At 39.4% G+C, this 18,495-nt stretch overlaps 1 protein-coding gene across 1 annotated transcript; it reads right to left on the bottom strand.

Annotated features, from left to right (window-relative positions):
• Window positions 1-1,727: 1,727 nt before the first annotated feature.
• LOC120719179 (rho-related GTP-binding protein Rho6-like) lies at window positions 1,728-12,696 on the bottom strand. The gene is made up of 5 exons (XM_040008201.1): window positions 12,362-12,696; window positions 11,856-11,943; window positions 5,050-5,159; window positions 4,822-4,956; window positions 1,728-4,694 (listed from the first exon to the last, which is right to left on the bottom strand). Exons 1-5 carry the CDS (start codon window positions 12,479-12,481, stop codon window positions 4,449-4,451), a joined length of 699 nt encoding a protein of 232 aa, XP_039864135.1. The 5' UTR covers window positions 12,482-12,696; the 3' UTR covers window positions 1,728-4,448.
• Window positions 12,697-18,495: the final 5,799 nt, after the last annotated feature.

Below are 18,495 nucleotides of genomic sequence, written 5' to 3'. Positions count from 1 at the left end.
CAGCCAAGGAGATTCTGATAAGGGCCAATATCAGCCGGGCGAAAGACAAAGCAAATTTAGAGGTGGAGGTCACGGAAGATGGTTTGTGTAAACAAGGAAAGGCAAAAGAAATCGAAACCACTGAAATAGCAGGAGGCTAATTTATTTAAGAAATGACTCCATTTAAAAAAGTTTAACCTTATAGCAGAAACACCACAGCATCATGCTAGCAAATAGGTTCAAGCTTATCCTGGTTATTTGCTTCCTAAGAGAGCATTTACTCATTACTAAATAAAAAGTGGCAAAGCTTAAGATTTTTCAGCTAACTGAATAGATGTTCTCTTGCTAGCTTGTTAATACAGACTGTGGTCAAAACAAAATGTGACAGTCGTTTATTTACGATTCAAACAGCAGCCTATCTGTGTTTCCAGTTCCCCACTATCCCCCAGTTCAATATGCAGTTAACGCATTAAAACTCCTGTTGTGCTGAAGGTAAAGAGCTGTTTTAGGTTTAAACACTGCATGTGTTATCAAGTTGTTGTTGTTGTTGTTTTAAGGCTTGAAAACATATAATCTATAATCACAAAACCTCCACACCACCCAGTTGACCTCAAGGAGTGGTTCTCTGTGTTCAGGCTTATTATTCATGGCCTGTGCTGGGGAACAGAAGACCTCTAGTGGCTTTCTACAACAGCCAGTGTCATCAGTGCATATAGAGTTGTTTTTTAGGTTCGCATTAAGTGCTACAGACTTGCTAACATGGTTACCTGTGCACCTAGGAGTGATCTTAAAATCGGGTACATTTCAGGTATATAAAAAAAAAGATTAACCACCCTCCCCGTTTCCATGTTGTTTATTTTAAATTCTGACTGATCTGAATGTTGCCATAGAGTGGGCAACATTTTTCCAGTCTTCTGTTGTGTTGGTTTGGTGAACAAGACGGCAATTGCGTCCTCAGTTTCCTATTTTTGGCTGAGAGGATCAACACATGGTGTGGTCTTCTGCAAGGTTTTTGTGTGTTGTGCGATCAGAGATGCTTTTCTGCATACATACTTGTCACTTAAATCACCTTTCTTTATCACGATTGTGGTACTTGCAGCACTGGACATGTGTGTTTTTAAGCGTGTGCACATGTTTCATTAGTACGTCCAGAGCCTTGTTTTGACTTGATCATTTTTGTCCACAAATCCTTTTAAATGCAGCCTTGCCATTGGTACTATTTGTAAGGCTTTTCATTCAAGCATACAGTGTTATTTGTAATGCCGCATTTCTTTGTGATGACTGTGAAGTAGGCCATTGTGTCCTCGATCAAGAAAGTAAGAGTGAGTGATATTAAAGGTTATCTTTAAGACAAAATAGACAATGTGCTGCCAAGCTATCAGTCTTGGAATTTGATTAGTGTACCCAAATAGTCATTTGCTCCTGCTAAACAAAACCTTGAAAAGTGCAGTGTGATGTACTTTGACCAAAGTAGAGAGATATAGTGGGGAGTCAGTCAGGGTGGGTGTGGATTTCTTTATAATCACTGGTCAGCACATATGGCTGTCCAAGAGGGATCCTTCAGCTCTTCAGCTGCTCTTGCTCCTGTTAAAGAGCTTTTGTGAAGTTTTCATTTAAATGAGATGAAATGTCCAAGGTCAGAGTGCACCAACAGATTTGTGATATCAGGTTGCATAAAGAAAACTGACTTAATACATCCAACAAAGTTTCACCTTTAATAAGCTTAACACAGAAACACAGACTTAAAATAAACTTCAGACATATTTATTAAGTAAAAGACTTAGAAGTTAGTGTATGGCATTAACAAGTACAGAACTCAAGTCAATAATTTAAGCAATAATTGGCAACTTCACATGAACATTTAGTTTTGCTTCACTGATATTCTTTGGGGAATTTCTAAAAGGATATATACAAAAAAAAAAAAAAAAAAACAGAGAGAGAGACTTAAATAATGGCTGTACATTAGACAAATGCAACTTAAGGGTGACATGATGTTCCAGGCAGGACTGAGGAGTGAAAAAAATGACTGCAGTAGTGTTACAAAGACAAGTTTTAGACAACACGTGACGGCTCGGGACATCCCCAACAGTCCGCTGCTCCGATATGTGCAGCCATCACCTTTGCTGTTCCTTCTGTCTAAATGCTACAAATAAAAAGGTCAGGCGCCTTCTCTGAGAGATCCCTCCCTCCTCCTCTCCGAGAAACAGGAACTGCCCCTGCTCACACTGTTGCTAGGCAACACTTTAAATTCCAGTGATCCGCGCATTGCCGGGCTTCTCGGCGCAGACCTACAAATCATCAAGTCCTCCATTAGCCGAGCTGTCAACAGCAGCTAATGCCAGAAGACTCCGGTGAATACAAGAACAACATCATCAGCTACAAAAACACCCGTGACAGCCACAACAAAGTAGAAGCAAAAAAGGCCGGATTAGGATGAAAATATATATATATATATATATATATATATATATATATATATATATATATATATCCAAATATATCTAACGCATAAAAAAAGAAATGAGGAAGAAAAAAGTCAGGAGCAGCCTGTTCCTCTCTCAAGGAAACTTAGTTAAGAATTGAGCTTTAAGAGAAACATCTCCATATTACAAATCAGTCTGTTAACAGCTTTTGGGACAAACTACTGCTTAACTTCCCCATCAAAATGGCATTTGACAACCTCCCTTGTCCCTTAATGATGACTTTTAGCACCTCAGTATATATCAATAAAGCCAGGGTTTGACAACCTTTAGAGCAGTTTCTGGGTTCTTCCAAGCATAGCTGCATAGGCAGAGATCACCCTCACTAACTTCTGATGCACACCCGGTCATTTTATTCTATAAGCAGGCAGATTTAAAGAGTTAAAGAGCGGATACTGTGCCAGAAAGTTCATGAAGCTGGAAAATGTTTTATGGTTGAAGCACCAGACAAGCAATCTTCAAGTGTTTCTTAATACTTGAAGATTGGTAGCTAATCAAGCCTTGCAAGGCTTGATTAGCTACCACTAGCATGGATGTAAAAAAAGAGAAGACTCATTTGCTCTCATAAGAAAAGGAAAAGGTCTAGGCTTCTTCTTTTGGGAGTTATCCTAATGTTCCACACACTTATACAATTTTGGGCCCATTGAGAATGAACATTAGCCACCTTTCCAGCTTAGAAATTATAATGGAGGTTTCATTATTGAAATTGTAGGCCTGTGTCAAGATTTTTGAAAAGAAGGAGAAAAGTATGACCCAATTTTGGTCTTCCTTTTTTAACAGTCCATTGTCCATCAGGCAATTTTCTGTTGGTAAAATTGCTAATCAGTTTCATACCCCTTAAAATCAGCCCCTGGAGTTCATGAACCCTGATAAGCACGTTTATGGCTCCTAAGCCTCCCAGGACTACTTGTCATTAAACGTCTAGCAGGAGAGGGATTTGAAAAGAAAGATTTCTTTTGGTACACTAAAATACATCTATCGAGTTTGTGTTGTGTAAAAGGACATCTTTGTGTAATCGATGAAGGCCCAGCAAGAACAACTTCATTTTTATGCTGGAACATGTATAAAAACCGATATCCATTAAGCAGGGTAAGATGATTCATCAGTGCCATAATAAAGGCCTGTGGTTAGTAACACTGAACAAAAGACTGCCGTGGTGGGTGATGATGGGTAATGGCAGAGAATCCACAAAGACATGCACGTGTTTGTTTATTTGTTTTTAAGCACAGCACGTCCAACCCGTGACTGTTTTGCAGATCATGTGAGTGCTGAGTCACATTGTGCTCCTTCAGACGAGCTCTCGGTTTGTCCTCCCGCTGCCTTTGCAAATGAGCGCTCTGCTCGCCAAACCCCTCCTCTCTCTCCACCTTTTCTCCACTGTCAGCTTTAATTTCCAACTGATATACCGAGAGGGGTCAGCTGGGAGAGGAATTTCTCCAAGGCCTGCCATTTTCAATCCCCCGCACCGTATTTCTGTTGATACCAATTCCTGTCAGATGTCAGATTTTACATTTAATCTCGTCACTCAGCCCATACGGTGACCTCAGACAGACATTCAAACAAAGATGGATGGGAAAGGGCACTGCCTTCAGAATTTTAAATGCAGTCAGATGTAATAGTTACAAACCCTTCCTTTGGTAAAGAGGCAGTAGTGACCTTATTCAAGACGGTTCACAGCACCTTAAAGCGCCTGTTATGCTCTGCTAGCACATGGTTTAATTGAACATCAAACATAATTCTCTCTCTCTGCAGATATTGTTATGCTGGTGGCAAGTCATGATCAAAACTTCAGCACTGGAGTTGAATATAGAAAGTGATCTTTCTGGAAGCGGTTGACAGCAGTTTGCAGGAGGAAGCTGCAAAGGAGAGAGAGAGAGGCTTTGTAAAAATCCACATAATTGCTCTCTTTCCCTTGCACACCAGGCACCCCCGCTGAGCCAGCAACAGTCTCGTTCGTTTGTCCTTTTGCCACATTTATCTCAGTAGTATTCACATGATGGAGCAGCTCTTGGACTTGTCCTTGCTGAAGGTGGAGGAGAGGAGTTCCGTCTTGCTGGGCAGGTGTAGGAGTCTCTTGGAGAGGCGCCGGACTGGGCTGGGCTTATTGGTGGGTTGGAGTTTGTTCATGCAGGCCAGAGCCGCGGTACGGAAAACACTGTGGATGCTCTTCTCTGATGTGAAAGCTGAGCACTCCAAGTAAGCCTCGGCTCCAAGCTGCTTGGCTAATGATGAACCCTATAAAATTGAAGGAAGAGATGAGTCTGGGTCGGAGGAAATCAAAGACAAAGGAGGGGCTTGTAGACAGGATGGAGACAGAAGCTTAAGCAGATACTAAGGAGCAAAAAGTTGATGAGGAACAAACCTGTTCGTGGGAGATTGGAGCCTGTTTCTGATTGGACAGCTCCATGCGGGTGCACACGTCTGTGCGCAGGTCCGTCTTGCAGCCTACTAGTAGGATCCGAGTGCTGGGGCAGAAGTCCTGGATTTCTGCTTTCCACTGCAAAGAAAGGAAACAGGTTTAACTGGGCAAGAATAGACATGAGGGATGGCAGACAACTGATCAATGAGGGCAAACTGCAGGGATACATACCTTCTTGAGTGCACCGTCTACTGTGTCCGGTCGGCTGATGTCAAAGCATAAGAGGACTGCATCTGAGTCGCTGTAGCAGAGAGGCCTGACATTGTCGTAGTACGGAGAACCTAACGAGACAGAGAATTGACCAAATGAGACCTTAATTTTCTAAATATGCAATTTAGGACGCTAGAGATTTAGGATTCCAAGCTTCTCCTTTCATTTAGTTTGGTTTTTGCGTCTTGTGATCCATTCTGCTGTCTCTTTAGACCAGTCACTCCCGCCTGCACTGCTTTTCCTGCCTGCTGCATCACCTGGGGCATGTTCACTCTGACAAATGTGTGCACCCCACTGTCTTAAAAAGGCATCGCACACAATGGATCAGCTGCCACAGGTGCAAAGAATGGGTAGCATGCATAAGATGGTGTTCTAATACACCACAGTTTTCATTTTTCATAAATGTTTTGCTTGTTTTAGGGGCTTTGCTCACCTTTACTAATTTACCACACAGTGTATACCCCCATTCCTCTGCTAGTTATATGTCAGACTGGCAGTTTATGTCACATCTATGCAACATTGTGGTTCTGATTCTGATTTCTTTTTAGTCATTCAAAGCCTGAACCACGAAATAATGGCAAGAAAATGCAATTTAAAAAAATGAGTGTTTATTGAACCTTCTGACAATATTTTAGATTAATTAAATATTAATTTGAGCACATGAGTTTTAATTTGTATCATATTTGCTACATCTCACAATTTTTATTTATTGTTGAATTTACTTAAGTTTTTTTTTTTGATGATGATGTAAAAGTCTCAAAAACACACAAAATCTCATGTAGCAAATATGACACATTAGTCGTTACGGGGTTAAATTTGCCTGTACTTTGACTTTATCACTGCCTGGACTGTGTGCTTTGTCTGCCTGCCTGGATTTTCCATCCTTGAACCTATTTTTGTAAGTAAAGCTTTTACTTTTTTATTTCTATAACCTGCTTCTTGTGTCGTGCTCTTCGGTCCTAAGAACTCAACCCTCCACAGTCGGCCACTCGGCACGAAACAACATCTTTGAAAACAAAGCTTTTTTTCAATTTTGTTAGCCAGCAAAAACAAAAATATGACTGCTCTTTCTACGGTGTGCCAGCTGACAGTATTATAATGTTCCATCACAGTCATCCTACTCACATTAACACAGTACAAACACAAACAGACACATACACCCCTGCCAAGCTCATGAGAGTTTCACAAAGCCTGGAGCCTTCCCACTGATGGGAAATTTTCCAGAAAAGTCCACTAACTCAGTGAGTCAGACAGTGCAACTATCTTTCAATGATTCAATAGAAAACTTTTCATACCAGAGTTTTGAATGATAAAATAGAAACCCTGGTTAAATGTTCAGGTAGACTCTTTACATATTTGTTCTCTAATAAAGAGATACACACTGGTGGCTGTGGAGCTCATTTGAGTACAGTAAAGTCACTCTTATGTTCAAGAAAGCAGTTTGAGATGATCTAAGCTTTGTGACATGAGTGCACTGTGGTCATAAAGGGATGGACATGGTCAGCAATAATACTTGGGTAAGCTGTGGCTTTTAAATAATGCTCACTTGGTACTAATGACCCCAAAGTATGCAAAGAAAAATATTATCCACTAAACCGTCACAACAAACACTAAACAGCTGATGATAGGCAGGATGAATCCATGCTTTCATGACGCCAAATTATGACCCTGCCATCTGTGAGCTGCAGCAGATGCTAAGTTTGAACTTCAGCAGTTTGTCTTGACCATCTTGACGTCTTGCTGTCGTGTGATTGGCTGATTAGATATTTGCAACAAGCAGCTGAACATGTGTACCTAAAATAATGGCCTGTTAGTAAAATTAGTATATCTCTATATCAAAATCAGAACCAGAATACTTTATTATTCCCTAATGAAAAAAAAACATCAATTCTAATTTTAAATTCTAATTCTAAACATAAATTCTCGTGCAAGAGTTGGAAGGTTGTGGTTGGAAGGTATGTAACATTTTTGGAAAACACTTTTCTTTATCTTTGTAGTGAAGAATTCAAATAATCTCCATTCTGGATGAAAAGAGATGAAAGCAGCTAGCGTGGTTCAACAATCTACAATGTCAGTGGGCTCTTCTGTCAGACTGCTTTTCAGTCAAGCACAGTAACTGTTGTTATCGCCACTCACTGAACTGCAACTGATAATCAAAGCTGCAAAAATGTATATGCTTCTTCTTCATTTTTCTGCAATGTTTGTTGTTCAAAACATTATTCAACAGCATCAAACACATTACTCTTGTCACGGTTGAAAGTAGGACCCAAGATGCAGGCAGCGTCAGATGCAGGTGAACTTTATTAAACCGGTAAGTGAAACAAACAAAAACGCAGCAGGAGAGAAACAGAAGCTAAGGCTACGTCCACACGTACACGGGTATTTTTGAAAATGGAGATTTTCCGTTTTCGTTTTAAAAAATAATCCCGTCCACACGTAAACGCAGAAATGAAGGAAAACGCTGCTAGGAACATGCCAAAGCAACAGGTGGCGCTAGATTCCTAACCGTGTAGAAATGTTGGCCAATCAGAAGTCTAGAAGCCTCGGTGGGAAATAGTAAACAAAGATGGGGCATAGAAGCAGAACCTAGTCGTATGTGTGGAGGGACAGTAACTGTGTGTGTATATGTAAGCATTTAAACACTGCAGAGAGTACAATTAACAGTAACAGTATTGTAGAAATTCATTTCACCGAAACAATAACATGGCGCACAGTGTGACGTCAAAAAAGGCGCACACCTTTGACGCTGCGTTTTCTCCGTTTTTCTTGTCCACACGTAAATGCAAAAACGGAGTTTTCAAAAATATCCACCCTGGCCGGAGTTTTTAAAAATCTCTGTTTTCAGTGACCAAAAACGCCGTTTACGTGTGGACGAAAGGTGCAAACGTATAGAAAAATCTGCGTTTTCAAAAATACCCGGGTACGTGTGGACGTAGCCTAAGGAACCTATACTGGGAGAAACTAACAAAACGCCGCCATGAAACGCGGAAATAACAGAATGAAGCAGAAAAAGAACACAGACGAACCAGCAACGCACCCAAGAAAACACAGGGCTTAAATACACACAGGGCAATCAGGGACCGTGAGACAGGAGGGAGACACGGCTGGGATTAATTGGACATAACACGACAAGGGGAAGCGAAACTTGAAACACTGACAAGAGAAACTGACCTTCAAAATAAAACAGGAAACACACCGACAACACTCTAAACACGCAAACTTAACACAGATTGGGGTGACAGAACATAGAAACTTGAAACGTGGAAAAGGAGAGCACAGAGGACACAAAACACTAGAGATAATCACAAACAACCCAAAATAAACAAAACCACAGAATATTAATAAACTTAAGCATAAACACAGAGTCCACAGACTACAGACCATAACAACTCTCACACAGTGGTATTTGTATAGACAAATAAGATATAATATACAGATTTATGTTATGCTTTTAGGTGGATTGTTGCTGTGTTTTTTTTAGCTAACTGCCTCCCAGCTACATCTAGTGTTTTTGCTAACCCAACCTAAACTACTGCTAGCTGAAGCTTTATATTCAACCTGCTACATAAGGAACTGTTATCCATCTTAACGTAACACTTTTAGTTGTCCAAATGCTTCTTTTAAATTTTTAAACAATTACTCCAAAACTTTACGCTGTATTTCACGATCCACAGTTTCAAATACTCAGCTCGATGGAAACCAGCAAAAACAATACGAATTTACATACACCTGCTGCAAAATAACATCAACTTTTATAGCACTGCTGTATAGTACCCACAATTTAATTATGATTATTTGCTTCACTATAGTCTTTTGTGGAGCAATCACTGTACTGAGAGGCTGTGTTGTCCACTTAAATCTCACTTAAAGTAGAGTAGTACCTTTAATACCTTTAGTATTAAAGGTTGATCTTCTGATTTCTTAGCCCTTGCAGATACCTTGACATCATTGCACATTTTTTAAATGTATATGAAGGCTTTTTCCTCTATCAAACTTAAAGCCCTAACATATAAAAACCTTCTCCTGAGCATTGTTACACAAGTATAACACCTTGTTTGTCCCAGTGAATTATGACATTAAGGAAGCATATTTAGCTTACAATTCCAAAAAAAGCAACTTTTTTTATATCATTCTCAGGAAGTGCTAAAAACAGACTGACAGGACGTCCGCTTTCTATTGTCTTCCCTCTGCTACCTAATCACTCCGCACACACTAACACTAAAATGTAATTTCCTTCTCCTGTCCTCCGAGGTTAACTTCAAGCCTTCTGTGCTGATATAAGAGGTCATAATTATAGCAAAGATAGATTTTTCTATTAGTCCCCCAGCTGGACAAACAAACAATCATGTTATCTTGATGAGCTTTACAGTCATTAACTAAACGTTTTACAACAATATTACTGCCACGAAGCAACCCTGTTCAAACTAACTCTTGGTTGGTTCAGCCCGTCTAAATTTTTGGACTTAAAGCTGCAAAGTAAGTCAACTTACACAATCTCTATCTTTCAGAGGGAATCAAAGCGGCCGTCACATAACTATCCAGGGTGATGTAAGGCTTGAGAAAGAGGAGGCAGACATATCTAAAGAGGACACAACTTCTAGCACCTACCACCTCCCACACGTTAGCAGCCCCCTGCCTGGACACACAAACAAGACAAGCCAAACACACACACACACACACACACACACACACACAAAACCCTTTTAGCTGAGCAAACAGGAGCTGTTGCAACTGTCCGCTCTACTCTCACACAAAAAAGCAAATGGTGGGAGCTGCACTCATCTTTGTACACAAAGAGGACTATAAGACTGCCTTAATATAAATCAGAAAAAAAACAGCCTTTCATATGCAAAGAAACTTAAGATGCACATAGAAATAGGGTAAAAAAAAAAAAAATTTTTTTCTCCTTAGGCAGTGTCAGTAAATCTGAAATGATAATAATTAGTTTATAAGACATATCAAATCCTGTGGACACCGAATACCTTAAGACATCTCGAGGAACCAATTTGTGCTTCAGGAAGTTATAACACTCACTCTTCATTTCTCTACCGAACAGTTAGCTTGGTTAAATGTGAAAATATTGAAATCCATTATCAGAAATCGTCTTCTACATGTTTGAATAAAGACAACAGGAAAGCGGAATTAATAAGCAAAACAAAGAGAGATGGGAAGCTCGTGTTTATGTTTGTGCTCTAAATGTAAATCGGTCTTATGCAACGTTTCCTCTGGAAAGGGTGACTGTCCAGAAAGTTTTCACTTCGTGGGAGACAAACACACAAACCTACATTAGTTCAGTGCTGCTTTCAGTTACATAAGACCTCTTTTTTCAAAGCAGCACACACCATAAGGCAGTGAGGAGGTCATGCTTCTCTTTACTCTCAGTATCCCTCACTGGTGCCTTCTGTTCACAGCGACTGTACACCGCACACACACGGTTACACGCATAGTAAAGATGGGGCGCGCACAAACACGCGCTCATCCACACTCGTGTGGACTTCCACCCCCTGCGTGGACGAGGCATCCCCCTCGCCCCCCTGTTAAACAACCCCACTGAAGGCCAACTGGCACCGCTCAACTTCCTCTGAACACAAAACCTCAGCCAGTGCTGTTATGAAATAAATCTGTAGTGCACCGGATGGCTTTGCTTATTGATCCTATTTACATAATTTCTATGTACATTCAAAGGTCAGCTGAAGTTAGCACATTAACCCAGAGGCACAAAGCACACGAAACATTTGGAACTAAAAAACAAAAAACAAAAGAAGAAACAACCGATTGTTTTCATGATACGTTATCTGCTGATTTCTTTACTTTTCACAGAGGTTATGGCGACATCTGCTAAGACCTTGATTTGTTCAACCTACAAGCCCAGAAATCTTAACTAAAAAAAAAAAAAAAATCACATTAAAAAAACTAGAAGCAGCAAATTCTGGTGTGTGCTTTATATTTAAGACCTAAATAATCCAATCTACTTTTGCTTTACTCTTTTGTGACATTGATAGCTTGACTTTGTCCACGTTGAGGCCAGAGGCCAGCAAATTCAGGCTTGATTGATCAGCTGAGTGTGCTGGAATTGAATCAGCTGCTAAATTGATTATTTACTTAAGGCCGTTTTCGAACACAAATGGTAAACACCACATTTTTTATTAGTCTAATATCTTTGTAAACTGCATATATGAAGGTTTTGGTCTGGTATTGAAACACACCAGGCTTGCTGGTATTGTTCTCAGTTTTTATGACAGATAATAAGTGATTTAATGTTGAAATCACAAAAAAAGGATGTAAGGATCAAAAAGCAACAACCAGCAGATTTATTTTACGTGTCTACCAGCCATCAGGATTATTTATTCGTAATAACAGTTTCATAGTTTTTCAAACTGGGGTCTCTTTTTAATCTAGATTTGGCTCATTAGGATTTCAGATTCAAAACTGGATGTTTGGATCCAGATGTTCTTAAAGTAATCCAGGAAAGCTTGTGGCTCAGACCTGCCGATCACTGATCTCTCAGCAGATCTCACACCACTGAAAAGCTGCTTAACTGCATCAAAACAGGATTGACAGAATGTGAAGACTGAGTAAACAGCAACAAAACTGTAAGCCAAACAATACACGGGACGTGGTTCGATTCACCAACTCCAGGCTGGCTGAGTTTCCCAATAATGACCCTTTATCCCAGCAGTGAACCAAATTACCTTACTTTACTGCCCAACCTAAGCCGCAAAAGTTAAAATAACACTGAATTGAAGGTAGACAGAAGAGGAGCTCACCTGATGTGTCCCAAAGGCTGAGCTCCACACGCTGGTCTTCAAGCTCCAGACAGGCTGTGTAGTTCTCAAACACAGTAGGGACATAAGTCTGGAAACAATTAAAGAAAGAGATTTAAAAAAGACAAACACACACAGAAACAAGTAGATTTAATTAATCAGTCAGTAAGAAAAGAAATTACAACATATTCTCACATATTATTCTAGATTAAATTCTGCTTCTTCTTTTTTTACATTTAAACAAAATCAACACATCAGTTCATGACTTGATGCTTAAATGTAAGCAGCATTATATATATGTATATGTGTGTGTGAGCTAAAAAAAAATCTCATTATTATAGCTTACACACTATTTATAATTATACCAATTATACCCCCCAAAAAATATGCAGAACAGAATCTACAACATCGTATAAATGAATGATAATGAGACATTTTTTAGGGATTTTTCCTCAGTATTGATCCTAAAACGACTGCAGACACATGAGACGTGTGCAGAAATCTCATACCTCTGGATAGCAGTCCTTCACCAAGACTTGTAACATCGCTGTTTTACCGCATTGGACGTCCCCAACCAGCACCAGCTTACACCTCCCTACAAACGGCTGTGTGAGTCTTCGCTCCTTCATGTTGGAATAAAACAGGGAGACCTTCAAAGGAAGCCCGAGTGCAAATGCGGGAAAGTTTGGTAAATCCTCTCGGACGCCGGGCACCGTACACGCTGTCCTCCTGCAGTGAGTGAGTGAGGCTGAGCAGCAGTCAGTGAAGGAGTCACTGCGGAACTTTATATTGTCGCGCCAACCAATGAGCGCTGCGCAGTGCGCGAGCCGCAGGAGGAGGGCCGTGCACGAGAGCTCATCTTCTAATAGGGTTGGAGGAGCAGCTTGTTCACCACGAGTATCCTTTTATTTAATAGTACAAACGAATGTTCTTCTGCTTTTATTTTGGACACTTTGTTTACTGTTTATGTGGGACAACAGAGGACACAGTAGACCAGGGATGTTAAACATAAGTCCGGAGAGCCAGAATGGGCCACCAACCAATCAGGGTCTGATCCAAACCACTGGATGGCTTGGAAAATGTGAAAATTATAAAAAAGGAGAGCATAATTTTTCTTTTAGTTTTTTTTTAGTTTTGTGTTAAAAAAAAATACATACAAAAAAGTGTGAAATGCTGCCCTGCCTGGCTAGACCAAAAAAATAAAAATAATAATAGATAAGCAGAACTTGAAAATTAACAAACCATGCAGTAAACAGGATTGACATAAATAATTTCATGGGCAAATATATATGTGTAATTCGTGTAAAAGTATCTACGATGAGCATAAATAATGTCACAGTACAGTCACAGTTTTTTCTTGTCAGACTCTCAAAATGTGGGACACATTTTGTAAGATAAGGTTTACTTTATATATCCCAAAAGCAGGCGTTAGAGCAGCCAAAACATTTTTTTTTTAAAATGGCGCAAAGATTAAAGATTAAATAAAATGCATTTTAAAAAGCAAAACCGTTAAATATATATATTAAGGGGTGAAAAAGAATAAAAAGTAGTGTTTCATTCCAAGTGGGACACCTGGTCACACTTATAAATATCATCAGATTCTTGGTAAATATATATATAGTTCTTTTCTACTCTAACTGTGCACTCAACGCACCTATCACAGCTTGCCTCATTCACCCATTAACACTAGCACTTTTTTCCATGCTCTTTCTATCTAACATTCACACACATTCATATGTCAATAGATGCATCGGAGAGCAACTTGGGTTTATTTAGCATGCACACTGGAACAGACCACCTGAGCTACAGCCACCCCAAAAAGCTTATTCACAGCTCCGTTTGCCTGTTTGATTCTGAAACATTGATGGCTTTCCCAACTGCCTCTTTAGATTCAATGATACTTATCAAGCTTATGTGCTCATGGCTTTTTTTAAAAAAAATATTTTAAAAATGTTTTCTAAAGCCTCAAAATACTCCAAACTGTGTTTTAGTCATTTTCATGCCTCTTGAAGTCAATATCAAGAATCCAACAGTGGATTTTGGAACTTTAAGTCAGGATAACAAATACAGTGTATAACTCATGACATGCAGTTAAACCTCAGAATTGAAAATATTTGCATTGGAGTTCTAAATTTTCTACTGTTTCTTGTTAAAGGTTGTTGGAGACTTTTCACAGAAGTATTATAAAATGTTAAAGAAGGACATTAATTTCAGTCTGATGGGAGCAGAAAGAAACAAAAAGCCCCTCTGTGGCCAAATGACCTCTAAAGTTCACTAATTATTTCAGATATTATTTATTTAACCTGTTAAAACAAAGAGTAAAAATTTCTATTTTAAAGCAGGTTTATGTGCAAAGTTACTTCTGGGCACGCAGGTGAATTTAGGTTATAGGGGCATCCAGCAGTTAATCCAGATGTTTTTGTGCCCAGCCAATCCAGTATTTCTAGAAATAAACAGATTAAAGACAGTATTATACGGTGAGCTCTGCTAAGCAGATTTTTATTACCTTTGGGCAAACCCAGGCAAGCTATTTCCCCCTTTTCCTGGTTATTGTCAAAAGTAAACAGCTCCGTGACTCATGGTTAACAGACAGAAATGAGAGTGGTATCTATTTGGTCACCAAATTCCCAAATTAACAGGGCAAATAAGCGTCAGCAGTGCTAAATTACGGTATCTCTTTAAGTAAACACAAAACTCTTCCAGTGACAGTAAATCCACAAGTTTAAGGGGATTTTCATTGTCTTTTGTTTTCTTCCTGGAAAACTTCATGCATCTCTGGCTATGACTCTAATTTTGTTCACAGCTAATAAAAACAGATACTCGTAGGGAAATATTTGCCAACTTTGCTGGAAAATGTGATTCATGTAAATCAACTGCTGTGCAAATTCCTCTTCTGTCAGGCGGTTTTTGTAGGTGCATCCAGGAGTCATCAAAAGCACCTCATCTGTTATACGAGTGGTGTCAGTGATGGTTTTGTGTGCAGTGTAACAACAAAGTCAGCAATGAGCGCAAGAAAAGACCAGAGAAAATAAAGCATACCCATACACATACACAAGTTTTATTCTCCCCCTTAAACCTTGCCATACCTAAGGTCAAAGGTCATTTTGTCATGAAAAGGTTCAACTGAAATGGTTCAAAGTGTAGGATCACATACAAATAAAGCTACTCTGAATCTGGTGATGTATACGTAGCCTGAAAGACTCTGTTAATTGAATTCATGTGTCACAGTCATGTAAGGATGCAGTTATTTTCACACAAAACATATGAGTGACTGCATGTGTGCACGTGTTTGTGTAACATACAGTGTGCAGCATACAGGGCAAAGTGCTGCCTGCTAAATCAAACAAATGACAGTTGGTTTCATCAGTCTGGACAAAAACAGATAATTCAAGAGTGTCAGCTGTGTGGCAGAGAGGAAATGGAGCATGGTGCGGTGTGCACAACATAAATGCAGAGGGCTTTTTACGAGAATAATGTAATGTGAGAAACTTTGAATGGACCAGAAGCTGCAACCTGACAGAGAAACCACGTAAATGTCTCCTATTGTCTTGCTTCTGTTTATACACTCTGTTACCTCACTTCCTCAAGCTCTATTTCTCCCTGTATCTTAGTGTGAAACACCCTGCATACTACAAACACTGTGGTGGACTGGTTGTTTTAAACAAGTTTGCAGGAATTTTTGAATGACTCAATCGCGAGGTCAGCCTCCTCAGATTAACATTTCCCCATTTGTGAAATCTGTGAAAAGCCAACAGTGACTGTTTGAAGTTTCTGTGAAACTCAACATTTTATGACTATGTTGTTTCTATACTACTATTCTCTCCAGAATTACATCATTTTATTTAGACTCAAGTAAAACCTCATTAAAGAGTAGCAAAATAGGGGTGGTACTTGCTGTTTATGTACATAAACAGAAGATAAAGATAGAACCAAGTGTATGTTTATGTACAGCAAATTGTATTTACAACCATCTATTACCTAAAGAATAAATGTATTACTACACACTGTTCGCCTACATTAAGTTTATAAAGAAAAATTGGTATCCAAGATTTTGTACATCGAATATAAACCCATGTAGTAAAAATAAACTTAACTTTCATTTTAAACTTGTTTTGGGGTGATTGTTTCTTTGTTGTAACAATCTTGAGTTGAGCATGTGGGTTGTGCCCATGAAAAACTTGCCAAATCTTCTCTGTCATTGCAAGACATCTTATTTTGCTTTAACTCACTTAGCCTGGTTCTGCCAAAGGTTTTTCCTTCTCATTGTCACCAAGTGCTTGCTCACAGGGAGACGTCTGATTGTTGGAGTTTCTCTGTATTATTAGGGTCTTTACCTTACAATAAAAAGCGGCTTGAGGTAACTGCCTTTGGGGTTTAACACTAGATGTATTGACTTGAATTGAATTGAATTGAATTGAATTGAATTTTGGTGTCATTTATTGGATTAGTTGATTAATGTCTGAAGAAACAGGACATTGGCAATTTAACAATTGATTCATTGATTGATTCATTTAACAAACAGAGGCCAGCATCTTATTCTCTGACCAACACAATCACATTGGCTGACTTGCAACAAATGCTGGTTGAAGAATGAGGTGCCATCCCACAGCAGTGTGTAGCCAAGCTGTTGACCAGCATGTGGAAGGAGATGCGCCAGGCTATTGTAGGTGTGAATGGTTCTTTCCCATCCTACTGAGTCCTCTGTTTGCTAAATTAATAAATTATTACATTTCCAATATGAGTCTATGTCCAATCATCCAGGTAAGGAAATCCCCCCCCAAAAAAGATTTTGGATGAAGTCTTTTCAGTGGGAGAAATGTTTCGTCACTCATCCAAGTGACTTCTTCTGTCTTTATAAATAGTACATTTGCATAATGACTGACACTAGCACCACTGACTGGCAATGGGCCATGAGGTCAGTTTCGTGGTAATTAATTTGCCAGTTGTCATGACCATTGATCAATGACCATTCCAATATGTCTTGACTTTTTATGATAAAATCATCAAATCACGTTTGGCTTAGCAGTCTATAAAAGGCATCAGGTTTCACCTGTTACCAGTCATTTTAGTCTGTCTCAAGCCTCCTGCCTTAATCGAGTCGGTAGAAGCCATTCTCATATTAACACACGGTATATGTAAACATACGTAAACATATGTATGCAGACACAAATAGACCAGGATTAAAATCAAGACAAGCAAGCAGTGGAATCCAAAAATGAAAACAATTAGCTCTCATACCTCCTGTGGTAAGGTTACTGTGTCTTTGGACATGCATTTTTGTGTCACTGCAGACTGGTTTTAGGGTTTCTACTAGCCTCTTTCACCAGGTTTTCCTGATGAAAGGTGACAGTGGCACACTTTGGCCATCTAAAGACACAGTGACTTTTAAATCATCACAAAACTACAACTCCTCATGTACAGCAAACACAATGACCTTTGGTGCTGGCCAGTGGGCTCCGTGGACACCTGACAGCAGTCTGACCTACATTCAACAGCTGAAAGTTGTATCTTCACTCCGTGTTTTGCCTTATCTAACTTGCCCCACTGACATTTAGCATTGTGTCTGGTTGCTATGTGTTACAGCATGTGTCTTCGTGCATGATGAGCCACTGGAGAGCTTAAATAGAACAACTCACAGAAATGCTCGATATTGCAAACTCCTGAATGTAAATGTGCATTAATTTGCTACTCTAATATACGGTAGAATTGTGGATAAAAGCAACAGAAGGCATTAATCCCAAATCTGATTCAAATGATTTCTAGAAATTGATTCAAAAGGGGGGGAAATGCATCGCATCCAATAAGCCTTGCAGTGAAAAAAAATTTGCATAATTCAAGTAAGATGAGGTTGAGAGCTCTTGCATTATGCAAATCAGGGTATGAGTGGTATATTAGCATAAAGTGCAGTCATAAAAGGAAATGTATTGGCATTACTTGTCTATCAGTTGCTCTTGGGTGTGGCACATTTCACTGAAGCTGGTTCATTACTATCAATCTAGAGTGTAGGTATTACACGTTTCTGTAGTTGGCTCGCTCAGCATTTACATGTGTGTGTGAAAGTGGAGAGGGAGATTAAATGTAGTGCATATGAAGATGTTTTCCCTTGAAATATTTCCTGTATATTAGAAGTTACAAGTTACTGTTATGTCTTCAGTGGGGAAGGATGATTTTGAAGGTTTGTTGTTTGGTCTGAAATAAAAACAGAGTGTCAGATGTACAGAGATTCAAGTCTGGGGATGAGATGGAATGAACAATATTACAGAGCCAGACATATTTAAAGTACAACACTGCAAATAGAGAGTGTTGTTTCACATTAGAAGTACAACAGCTGACAAGGGCTCTTGTGGCTGCACACCTCTCAACCTTCACTGTGAGCAGCACCACTTCAGTCAGGAGGTGTTTGATGCACCACAGTGAAAGCTGAAACACTAATAGTGCAGCAAGCCAGACTGATGGGCAGGACAGAAAGAGGCTCCATGCCTGACACTTTTTGTCTTGAAAGCGCATGTGGCCTTTTCAAATGTCAAGCAAAGGGTGGATTTGACTGAAGAGTAAAAATGGCATGAATCAATCAATTAACCCGAAAAAGAGCTGAATTAAGCTGCTGTTTGTCCTTGTTTAGCTCATTTGGATCCCGTATTTG

This window comes from Simochromis diagramma, unplaced genomic scaffold (genome assembly GCF_900408965.1).
Source record: "Simochromis diagramma unplaced genomic scaffold, fSimDia1.1 OVJJ01000545.1, whole genome shotgun sequence".
Lineage (NCBI taxonomy): Eukaryota > Metazoa > Chordata > Actinopteri > Cichliformes > Cichlidae > Simochromis > Simochromis diagramma.
The sequence above is the reverse complement of the archived record's forward strand: the minus strand, read 5'-3'. Positions and strand labels throughout refer to the sequence as shown.

Excerpts from the sequence above, each read along its gene's own strand:
- LOC120719179 (XM_040008201.1), bottom strand. The coding sequence starts at position 12,481 with ATGAAGGAGCGAAGACTCACACAGCCGTTTGTAGGGAGGTGTAAGCTG. Across the intron at positions 11,944-12,361 it reads TGAAGGACTGCTATCCAGAG|ACTTATGTCCCTACTGTGTT; the intron begins GTATGAGATTTC and ends AATTGTTTCCAG. Across the intron at positions 4,957-5,049 it reads TAGACGGTGCACTCAAGAAG|TGGAAAGCAGAAATCCAGGA; the intron begins GTATGTATCCCT and ends CTTTCTTTGCAG.